The 12,287-nt window shown below is 45.7% G+C and overlaps 1 protein-coding gene across 1 annotated transcript; it reads left to right on the top strand.

Annotated features, from left to right (window-relative positions):
* Positions 1-1,439: 1,439 nt before the first annotated feature.
* Positions 1,440-8,480, top strand: LOC308645342 (C-C chemokine receptor type 2-like). Its single transcript, XM_081287385.1, has 3 exons — positions 1,440-1,509; positions 2,834-2,942; positions 6,140-8,480. Exon 3 carries the CDS (start codon positions 6,151-6,153, stop codon positions 7,270-7,272), a length of 1,122 nt encoding a protein of 373 aa, XP_081143511.1. The 5' UTR covers positions 1,440-1,509; positions 2,834-2,942; positions 6,140-6,150; the 3' UTR covers positions 7,273-8,480.
* Positions 8,481-12,287: the final 3,807 nt, after the last annotated feature.

Genomic DNA, 12,287 nt, shown 5'->3' with positions numbered 1-12,287 from the left:
CAGGCTTGAAACAAATCCTCTTCAGTCACTTGAGAGAGCTTTTCAGCAAGCAAACGTGGTAAAGATCCTGAGTTCTTTTTTTTTTCCTCCCCAAAGTTTACGCGACCTGAAAATATGGAAACATCTGATCAACTACCTTTACATTCTTAGTTAATAAAGACTTGACTATTTTGATGACCTTTTATTTCTATTTTTAATCATTTGGATGCTTTAGTGAACTCCCAAGATGGGGAAAACATCAGGTCTCCCTCCCTACTCGACATTTTCTTTCTTTGAGTCGCTGCCTTTATTCTGGCTACTTCATGCTGCTTTGTCACTTAAAACGAAAATAGTTTGTTATTTTTATGATGAAGACATAACCTAAAGCAGATAGGAATTTGAAAACTACTTTTTCTGTGGGTACCCTATTAGTCCTGATCGTGTTTAAGTAAAACCAAAGGTACAAAATCCTAGAACTCACTAATCTATTTTTGTAATCACAGGAAACATGTAAACCAGAGAAACCACAATGAACCAAAAGCAACTGTGAAGACAAGAGGCAAGAATATATATAATATATATACACATACGTACATACACACACACATATATATATGTCCACTGTTACCAGGGCATCATCAAAGTACCATTAGGCCACTGATGGACATTTCTGCCTTCTTGTCTCACCACGGATTCTCTCCATCCCTGCTTTCCCCACATTTGCATGGGGGTTCAGCCACAGGAGGTGCTGGCAGAGATCAGAGGGTGGGAGCAAAAGGCTAGAGCGACTTTCAGGACCCTTTTTTCCTCTGTTGTCCTGTTCTGCAAAGTTCTAATGAGAACTCGGGTGATATTGGCTGTTTTTGGGTTTGGGGACTCTTCAAATTCTCAAAAGAAAAAAAAAATTGTTTTGCCTCAACCCTGATAATTTCTCAGTTGGAATAGACAAAAGACAGTTAACCAAGAGGGAGGAAAAAAGAAGTATATTAACATGTATATTTCATATCTAGGTAGCATATATCCAGGGAATGAATGATTCTCAAGCAGGCGGCTTTGGATTTCAGCTTATAAAGCATCTTCAATGAAGAACAGTAAAATTTAAGAGAAATGACAAGACAAAGGAAAAGCAATTTGAGTTTCTAAGGGTGGAAAGTTGTGGGAAGGCAAATAAATGGCAGATAAAGATAGGTTAGAAAAGCTTGTTAATGCAAATTCTTCTGGTACCATTTCCCTGTTGATAAGGATCTGAAGTTGTCTCTGGTGGTTAACCTTTGCTCTCTCTGGTAGAAGGGGTGTGGGACACTTTTTGCCTTTATAAAATCTATGTATTATTTTAGAGGGAAGGCAGAGAACTTTTCTGCATCTGCTCCTTCCCAATTACTTTCAGCTCATCGATCCTAATGCCAAAGAAGAATATTTTGGGGGTGCACATTCTGGACTCCCACAAACCATAGGAGTCTTAGTTTCTGATGTTGCTAGACTCTGGACACCTCACCACCCGTTGGATCTCTCAACCCTGGTTGCCCTTCTGTAAGTACTTTCCAACTTATACAATCTCTTGCAAATTTCAGCCGCAGGTGACACTAGTTTCCTATGGTCAGATAGGATTTAAATCCTGGCTCTGCTGTCACCTACTTCAGCACCTCTCCTTGATGACAAAATGACAGGACTAGACCCAGTGATCTCTAGTGTGCGGATAGAAATGTAAAGTGATCCTAATTGGAGACAGCAAACTTCTTGGGTCTTGACCTTCCCTATCTTGGGTTGAATTAAAAAAAAAAAAAAAAACTGGTGGCAAGATCCAGGGTCAGGAGATTCCAGACATAGCAGGACACCCTGTTCCAGAACAAGGAAGGAAAGGAACTGCCTTCTAAAGAAAACCCTGAGGCCATCCTTGCTTAGCACAAAAACCTAGTCTTACAAGGTACCCACGGTTAAACTTACTCATTTCTAGAAAGGATACCTGGACTGCACTGAGGGTCTCTTGCTATTGTTATCCTGGACTGGCTGTATCCTTCAACTCTCCCCTCTGCACACGGCTCAGGTGAAGCTGTTTGTCCCTCATTGAGTGCCTACTGTGTGCCAGATACCATACTAGCTGTTTTATGATCATTTAACCCTTATAGGCTTCAGAGATCTTATGATTCTCGAGGAAGTGGAAGCTTAGAAATTTGCGGAAGGACATAGCATGAGGTCCTCACCCCAGGGCCTGCTGAATTCTAGAGAGTTCCAGGGACTGGCTCAGATGATCCCACCTAAGACCTATCGGACCTTAGGGATGGTTCCTACACTGCAGAATTTTGTTTTCTCTTAACAAAATATCTTTCAGAGGAGTGGGACCTATAATAAGTGAGACTATTCTTGCTGAGGATGTCCCTGACCCATAGATCATTTAGCTATCACTTTCATTAAACGCTTGATCTAATTAAAGTTTTAAAACAGATCCTAAATTCACAGTACTGAAACCAGTGCACCCGGTCACAGTAAAACCCTGCACCACAGCAAACAGCCCCCTTGCACTTATCCTCTAGGAAATTGCTCAGTTCTGCTGTTTTTATGTCATGCAAATGATCACAAGTAGCAGGGCAGCAAGTGGAAAAGTTCCAGATGCAGAGACCCATCAGATAAAGAAGCCCCGTGTCGTTAGATGTCAGAGCAGATGTACAGGGACTCCCTGACTTACAATCAAGGTTGCACAAGCAAGATTTCAAAATCAATCCTCCTCTGGAGACCTCAGCCCAGTAGTGTTCAACGTTCCTGTCTGGAAAAGAAGAACTGTATCTTCTTGATGCTTTTTTTTTTTTTTAATCTTCACCATCACTTGCCCTTATATCTCCGCCTTCTCTTTCTGCAGGAAACTTTATTTCCTACTTCTGCACACCAAGTTTCTACCTCCAGATCCGTCTGGTGCACTTGCTGAGAACCCTGAAACACTGGGGCCACCTGGAAGAAGCCATCCACTGGTGAGTCGCAGGGGATTTTTCTACTACTTTAGGAACCAGAGACTCAAAGCTGGAAGTACAGGGTGCAGGGTTACCTGAGGGGCTGCATTAGCAGATGTTAAGAAGATCCTGATGACAGTGAGGAAATGCAGGGTGGGACACGTTGTGACTTTCCCTGGGACTTAGGTGATGGCAAAAAGTGGACAACAAAGAAGTAAGAACAGCTGCTCTGTTCAACCACCCTCCAGGCTCCCATGGGCTCTTTCTGTGCCTCTGAGCATGCAGGGGCTTCAAAGAGCTGGAACTTTCTATCTTGAAATCTTTCCCTCTTTTCCCTATAGGGGACAATTCAGGCCCTGGACCAAAATGTACCTCTTGCCTCCACTCAGGAGGTCCACTGAGACTGAAGGGAGAAATTTCTTTTTTCTGAGAGGTGGCTGCTCCCTATCAGTTCTGGATGATCTGTCCTGATGCTTGAAATGACACCTAGGACAGTGCCACTATGTTGGAACCCAGTGCTAGCTAGCTGTGGTGAAGTTTAAGTTCATGAGTCTGCACACAGTAGTTAACACAGCACCGGCAGCTTCAGGGGCACTGAAGTTGGAATTCTTTAGTGGGTGCATTTTTTTTTAGAGAGAGAGAGAGAGAGAGAGAGAGAGAGAGAGAGAGAGAGAGAGATTGAGAGAGAATGAGAATTTTTAATATTTATTTTTTAGTTCTTGGCGGACACAACATCTTTGTTGGTATGTGATGCTGAGGATCGAACCCGGGCCGCACGCATGCCAGGCGAGCGCGCTACCGCTTGAGCCACATCCCCAGCCCAGTGGGTGCATTTTTTCCCAACTTAGATTTTATTTAGTTTCTCCAGTTTTCAATATTTTGACTTGGTGGTGTGAAATGTGGCAGTCACAGGAGAGAGGGAAACATTGGGTTTGTGGATAGATGAAAACAAATGTATAGCCACTGCCAGGAAAAAAAATAAATCAAGTCCTAGGGACCTAGGTCTTCTTGTTTTTGTTATTATTATTACAAAGAGTTTCATGTACTCAAGCAGTGAACATTGACTAGTACCTCTTTCTGATAGATGAAATCATAAGAGCTTGACATGGAAGCATAATCCAGTCATTGACCTTGAGAGGCATACAATGTGTGGAAGATCATGTGACATGTGCCTATTTGGCTGTGTAAGGTGGTTTGACAGAGCGTGCACATTAGGCTTCACAGAGGAGGGAAATTGGAGCAGGAGGTATTAAAGGATGAATAGGTGCTCACTGACATTTTAGGCAGAGGAACAAGTACACACAAAACCACTGATGCATGAAGGAGATAGTGAGCTTGGGAGTACATGGAGAGAAGAAGGCTGTGGCTAAAGGACATTTTATTGGTAACCTGAGAAGTGACTGGAGATGAAGCTAAGAAACTAGCTTAGAAAGGCCCTGCTGAGCTGTCTGGCTGTTGTCTTTAAGATTCTGTCATATACAAGTCATGGGGACCTCTGGAGGTTTTTAGGCTGAGAAGCTTGTGATGCGATTTCAGCTTTAGAGAAGACATATTGAAAAGGAACATGGCTACGGACCAGCCAGGAGCAAAAGAAAGACCACAACAAAGCAAGAGCTGAGGAGTTTATGAGACAAGAAACTGACATTTGAAAGAGATGCAGAGGGGAGGAATCTGAGAGGTCTTTGTTAGGTAGGACTTTTATGACAATTATAACTCAGAGCCTCTCTCTCCCCTAGAGCCTATGCTAAATCCTCACTTATCTCTAATGGTCTTCGTAGCAACTCAATGCTTTAGATGCAAGGCAACTAATACTTGAAAACGTCATTGACCTCAAATTACACAACTTAGACATTGGAGGGAAGATTCCAATCCAGGTCCATTTGGCTCCAAAGATCTGACCCCAAGTTTTCTGAAGAGGAAGGGATCCAGGGTAATGCCAAGTGTTGTTTCTTAGACAACAAAGTAACAGTTAAGATAAGGATCCCATAACCTGGAACAAATTTCAGGGAATGCTTAGTTTGTGGCTGGTTGAATGTGTGGTACCTGCTTGAGGCCTGTATTGCTCACTGATGAATCTCCAGCACCTAAAACAAGACTATGAATCATAGCGGGCACTCCATAAATATTGATGAAGCAAATAAATCCATGGGGAGATAAGCAGAGGACAATGAAAAGTTCGACTCTGAGATTCAGGGAAAAGGTGCAACTTGAAGAAGGGATTTTGAGAAGCGTTAGCACACAGGGAGGTCAGACACTGAGATTGACTGAGATGATTCAGGAAGAACTTTGGAGCAAAAATAAAAGGCAAATGATAAGAAGTGAGAGCCAAGAAATCATAAGAGCTTGACATGGAAGCATGATCCAGTCATTGACCTTGAGAGGCATACAATGTGTAGAAGATCATGTGGCATGTGCTTATTTGGCATAAGGGCTTACAGTACTTGAGGGCTCATATGGTGTGGGCAGCGGGGAGAGATGCCAACAAAGACATTAATAAGAGGTTGTCGGAAAAGAGCTTCCTCCTAGAAGCAAAGAGCTTTAAGTGGAGAACGTTAGCAAAAGATCAATTGCTCTATGAAGATGAAATTGGAACAAAGTTAAGGCATTTGAAAATTGGTTTGTCATAGCAATCTCAGCAAGAAAAGTGGAGGTAGAAAGTTGAGAGGGTTATCAAAATGCTTTTGGCTGCAAGTAATAGAAAGTGCAATTCATGATGGCTTTTTCTTTCCCATCAAATGATAATGTTAGAAAATGAGCAGTTCTCATCTGCTGGGACTTTTCATCGCTTCTCTCTAGTTCTCTGGGTTTCTTGTTCATGGTCCCAAGCATCAATCCCAGATAAGACAAGCTGCAAAAGTCAAAGAGCAGGAAGTTTTTCTTCTGTGTCTCTCTTACCTTTCCAGAAGATTCACTTGTCCAGGGCTGGGTCACAAGCCTGTGTGCTACCTGCAGAGGAGCTAAAGAAAGTTAAGCATGCAGAAGTTTTAGTTAAGCAGGAATGATGCTGAATTGCGGGAGACAAATGCATTGGAAATGGCTGTTGGGTGGACAAACCAGTGTCTGATAAAAAGAATAAAAGGGAAGTAGGGCACTTGCTTTCAAGGAGATGGTTGTGAAGGAGAGACCAAAGACCAGAAATTTGCTTCAGTTGCAAGGCTGTTTGGACCATGGATGGTGACATGTTTGTTATGCGGTCCTCATTCCATTCTCTTTTACAGAACAGGGGAAAATGGAAGACAAGGACACGTTACCCCAGTTCATCCACAATATATTATCCACATCTCATTCTTTGTTTATAAGAAGTATTAAAGGAAGCAATGAAGAATCCACCACCACATATGACTATGACTACAGCAGTCCCTGTTACAAACCCAACGTGAAGCACATCGGAGCCCTGCTCCTGCCCCCTCTCTACTCTCTGGTGTTCATCTTTGGTTTCGTGGGCAACCTGCTGGTAGTTCTCATCCTGATCAACTGCAAAAAGCTAAAGAGCATGACTGACATCTACCTGCTCAATTTGGCCATCTCCGACCTGCTTTTCCTTCTCACTCTCCCATTCTGGGCTCACTATGCTGCAAATGAATGGATCTTTGGAGATGTCATGTGTAAGTCACTCACGGGGATGTATCAAATCGGTTATTTTGGAGGGATCTTTTTCATCATCCTCCTGACAATTGACAGGTACCTGGCCATTGTCCACGCTGTGTTTGCTTTAAAAGCAAGAACTGTCACCTTCGGGGTGGTGACAAGTGCCATCACCTGGGTGGCGGCCGTGTTTGCCTCTGTCCCAGGAATCATCTTTACTAGATTCCAAGAAGAAAATTCTCATTACTCCTGTGGCCCATATTTTCCATTAAAATGGAAGAACTTTCATACAATAATGAGGAATGTCTTGAGCCTGGTGCTGCCCCTGCTTGTCATGGTCATCTGCTACTCGGGGATCCTGAGAACCCTGCTTCGATGTCGGAATGAGAGGAAGAGACACAAGGCTGTGAGGCTCATCTTCACCATCATGATCGTCTACTTTCTTTTCTGGGCTCCCTACAACATCGTCCTCCTCTTGACCACCTTCCAGGAATTCTTTGGCCTGAGTAACTGTGAGAGCACCAGTCAGCTGGACCAAGCCATGCAGGTGACAGAGACTCTCGGGATGACGCACTGTTGCATCAACCCTGTCATCTACGCCTTCGTCGGGGAGAAGTTCAGAAGGTATCTCTCGGTGTTCTTCCGGAAGCACATCGCCAAGCATCTCTGCAAACAGTGTCCAGTTTTCTACAGGGAGACAGCAGATCGAGTGAGCTCCACATACACCCCTTCCACTGGGGAGCAGGATGTCTCAGTTGGCTTGTAAAATGAGTGACGATTTGCTTTTTGTACTTTAAGGGAGATGACAATCCATATGTACTCAAGCCTCTGCTGAAGAAGAAAGATCTATAAAATCTATAAAATCAGGCACCCAGGAACCTCAGGGCCGTGCCAGGACAGACTCATGTCACTCTCTGTATATCTAATGCATGCTCAGGGAATATTCCAGAACAACTGGGGCTGCTGTTCCTGCCTCCTGGTGCCTTCCTTCCCCCACAGTCCTTATCATGTCACTCTTGACTGTACAATTGTCCCTACTCCAAAAGACAGTTTGTGAAGGTCCAGAGGAGCAGACCAAGGGAGCATGTGAAGGAAACTACACACACATACGCCCCTTGACGGTCACAGGAGAGAAACAGCAAATGGTGGGGACACTGAGTCATGTCCTTGAGGCAGAGGAGACTGGAGACAGGAGTGACAGAGGCTCCTGCATTGAAAATCACACGTCTTGGCCTGCGACTCTCAGTGTCTAAATTGCCAGGCAGGGTAAGCCTAGAGGAGGAAGGTTCTAGATGGGTTGGGAACAAATGTTTCCTAGTCTACCTTCCAGAGCTTTATTTTTTGATACAGGCATAGAGTTCAGACATTTTTTTTTAAATAGAAAAATAAAATAAGCCTGAAAATTGTAACTTGCATGATGAAGTGTTCTTTAAAGAGTTGCTCATTTAATATTGTATTAATTAAAGAGACAACTCCGGCTTTGAGCTTAAAAGCTTGGAGCCTGACGTGTGCTTGGGAGCCTGGGGACCTGACGCAGCTGCCTGAGAGAATGTGTTCTCCCCAAGTATTTTTCTGTCATTACAAAGTCATGGATTTAAACATTTTCAAGTGCTTCAATGCCCTGCAGATGGCCTCTCTGATGACGAGTGGTCCCCTTTGGGCCAGAGGGAACTCCTAAGTCAAGCTGGCTTCTGATCAGACATCTTAAAGTCTACTTGTAATGGAGGGAGTTGGAGAAGCTCGCTCGCTCAGCAAGCAAGGACCTTCCTCTTTGTTGGGCCACATTAAGGATGCTCTTAGCTGTCACCTGGTGCGTTTCTGATCTGATGGAAGCAAGAAACATCGGGAATTAGGCAGCTTGGGGGCTGGAAGTTACTAATGTGTAACTTCATTTTACCACATGGCCAGAGGTTTCTGGAAGTTGGGGCAGTGGGGGGGGGGGGTGTCACCTTCAGATATCCTAACAAATGCATATGATTTGATTTTGATGATGATGAAATGTAAATATTGGAAAATAAATCCGTGTTTTAACTATATTGATAGAAAAATATTTTTTAAAAGCCATTGTCTGTTTTGTTAGAACTGTGGTATGGGAGACTGTGTTTTGTTCACAACTTTACACTTGTGCTGTAGTCCCACACCTGCCCTTGCTGTGTGACTTGCAGCCTGTCCTGTGGGCCACACAGCCCCATCCTGTCCACAGCCAATGGGCCACTGGAATGTAAGCACAAGTGGCATCTGCCTCATGCGAGCAGAGCCTTAAGAATGACTGGGCAGAGCCTCTTCTCAGCCACTAGAAGGCCTAAAGCCCAGCCCAGTTCACACTTGTGAGCCCCATGTCCTGGGGGGGAACCTCTTGGTGGGCAATTAGAGGTAAACAGAGATGAGGTGAGGAAGGCTCACCACGACAAACCACAGGTGTCTCAAGACATTCTTGGTGGAGGAGGAGGCTCACCATAGCCTACCCCATACCATCCCCCTTGGCTGTGATGCCCAAAGCATCTAGGAAGGGCTGGTCATTTTGCAGAGAGGCCCTGAAGCTGTCACGGAGGGAGGGCTTACTCACCAAGACCCCACCCTTCCTCTTTTGCTTTTGCTCATAATTTAAACTTCCCTGACAAATTGAAACAGTGTCAGGTGAGACTGGCCCACAAGAAAGCCCACCTGGCACCACTCCAGGAAGCACACCACAAGAGAAGAGTCTGGTCTGCCGAGCGTCTGATTCTGCAAGGCAGCTCAGAATGGAGGGAGATTGGGCCCGGGTTTGGGGAGTGATGGAGGTTGGAAATTTCTTCAGGTGTGGCCACTTTGGCACTGTGTTTGTAGGTTGGGAAAGTGCATGTCTGGGGTTTGCAAACAGTTGTGTAACGTCATGGGTGAATCCAGACTGGGGAGCCTGCTGAGACCCAAGCCCAAGATCAGGTATTTATAAGGCCTCTTCCTGCCACCGTCTAGGTACTCCCCAGCACAGCAGCCTCACAAGCAGAGATCAGGGCATTGAATAAAGTCTCATGTTGTACCGTCTCCCGTAAAACATCCTAACGTCATCCATTCACGATATGAAATTATTTTATTTCTCTCCAATCAGTTTCAGCCCTAGGGTCAACTGGATTCTGAAGGGCTTTGCCTGGGCTAGGGGTGTGTCCTGTCCTTTCTGCACCAGCCTATGGCTAGTGAGCTACGTCAGGGAGTCCTTCTGTGCTCCCTCTTCTGCTTCCCTCCTCTTGAGAGGAGGGGGAGATAGCTGGGAAAAGGGTGAGTGCATCTTGACCCAGTCGACCCCTGCCGTAGTCCACCAGAAAGGCAGGCATAATTGTGTGCTCCCTTCAAAGGGCCTAGAGCTGGTGGGGCTAGCCCCACGGTCACTTCGTAGACACACAGGGTCTCTCTTCAACTAGACTTCTTCCAGCCTACTATTTCTTGGGCGCTGGGTTTGCCTCACACAGACCTTGGGCTCCAGCATAACGGCTCTTGCCCAGTTACCTCTTGTCAGGTGACTCGGGCAAGTGCAGCCTAGGGACACTCTTGTAGCATAAGTGACATGTCATCTCCACCCACCACCTTCCTTCAATCTCTAGTCCTCTGGTCAGCTGAAGGCTGCCTCGTGAGGGACCCACGGGAAAGGCGTGCTGGCCTTACTTTTGGCAGACCCCCATTCCTCACCCTCTTCTCTCAGAGCCCCCCCCCCCCGGGCCTTGAGGAAAGAGACTCCACTATGTTCTCCATCAATACCACATCGGCAACCCTTCCCCCCAATGGACTCCTTATGAGGGCTGGGGTGGAAGGGGATGATGTGATGGGTGGAGGCACAGGACTGGTTATGTCACCTCTTAGTAAGCCCTGAAGAGGTGTTTGACCTCAGGTGTCAGTGGTTTTCTCTAGAACAATAGGGCACACCTCTTTGCCCTCATCCTTAAAGCCATACTTGCCAGTACTGGGGCAACCAAAGGAGCCCTACCTAATATCCTGTTATGCATAGAGCTAAATAGAGAGCTGCAGGTGTGGCCTGACCCACTGAAGATGACATCGGGTCTATGTGCACCTTAATCAGCATGTTGGACTTGGGTGTCGCCACGCCTCAGACCACGTGAGCTCCCGAAAGAAATCTCCCCGATGTGTAGGGCACACTTCTAAGCTGAGCCAAGGGGATTCTTCCACCAAGTCTGGACATATCTGAGCACACCGACAGCCTGCTGATGCCTACTGGGTTTGATATTTTTCATGGGGGTGTGTCAGGGATGTGGCACGTGGGCTAGGAAGAGGGTTATCCTGAGAAGGGTCCAGAGGGGACAAAGACAGGAATGAAAGAGCAGCATGGTCACCTCCCAACCTCCCACCATGACAGGCATCTGAGACAGAAGGTGGCGAGGTCATCTCCACAGAGGAGGCTAGGAGTCCCAGGACCCAAGCCTCATTGCTAAGGCAAGCAGGTGACCAAGGGTGACACTGAGGAGAGAGAGCTGCTCCTATTTCTGTGAAGACTGTGGGGATTCTCTGGCTGTCTTGGCAAAGGTGGCTTTGGGGGCACTAGGAGTTTCCTCCTTGACAGGACGTCAGAGCACTGAGGGTGGCTGCAGCACAGCATTGTTCATATTTAGTGGACAACACCAAGAGCCTGGTGGTGTATTAATAGGGCACCGTTAAACATAGTCAACGGGGTGACGAGGAAAGATAGAAACCATACAGGAGAGGACGGATCTGGGATCCTGTCAAGTCGGAGTTAAACAATAGGTGGATTTCATCTGTATGAAGCCACAGAGAGACTTACTTCCAGGCAAGGCCAAGGGCGCCTTTCTGGGCGGTAGGGAAGTCTAGTCCTCGAGGTGGTGGTGCCAGGAATGTGTGCAAATTCAAACTCACCAAGCTGTACAACCCAAACCAGCGCCCTAGGCTGTCTGTGAGACCTCAAGAAAAATAGAAAGTAAAGAACTATGATTTTAATAAAGATGCCTGTATTGTCATTTTGAGCAAAATTTAAAAAAAAAAAAAGCCTCAGCGCATAGAGTGGTACACGTGGGAGAACAATCGAAAGGCGTGCGTGAGAAAAGGCAGGAATTGAAACACATCAGTAAAAGGGATTGCTTTGAGATTGTGAGAATATGCCTGATTTTTCCCTACTTTCTGTTTTTTCCCAATTTCGTGCCATGAGCATATGTTGGTTTTATAATTAGATCTTTGTTTTTCAAAATAAAAGACCATCTGCTCTCTTTACAGTCCATCTCACCATCAAGCCAATCCTGACCCGGAGTCAACTCAAGCCCCAAGCATTGTCCAAAGAGCTGCCATAAAGCAGGATTTTAAGTCACTGTATACTTCTGTCATTGACCCTTCCAATTTCAAGAAGAAGCAACGTTCTCCCCCATCTGTTGATGATGCTTTGAGCATATGGCCCAGAGGTGGTGTGAGCAAGGAGAAAAGCAACCTCTGGAACATCAGTGCAAGAGATGGAGCTGCTGTTTGAAAAGTAGCCCCAAAGGAGAGGTGGTGTGAGACACTTTCCAATGTGGGCATCAAGTCTAGAGTAGGAAACTGATCAAAGGATTATTTATCATGGGGTCCAAACACCATACATCGGAGACTGAGAGCCATGCAAACCGAGAAGAGAGAACAGAGAAGCAGAGACGAGAAACCAAGTCACAGAGTGATCAAGAGCTAGCTCGTTATTGTTACGTCCAGAACAGAGTTTCATTTATTAATTACTAAAGAATTTCTCCTGGGTCCTCACTTAGTTGCGCATCCTTGGAAGGGACCCCCACCCCAGAGGTAACTGGAACAGCTCTT

The sequence above is a fragment of the Spermophilus citellus genome (assembly GCF_964194105.1).
Source record: "Spermophilus citellus genome assembly, chromosome: 3".
Taxonomy (NCBI): domain Eukaryota; kingdom Metazoa; phylum Chordata; class Mammalia; order Rodentia; family Sciuridae; genus Spermophilus; species Spermophilus citellus.
The sequence above is the reverse complement of the archived record's forward strand: the minus strand, read 5'-3'. Positions and strand labels throughout refer to the sequence as shown.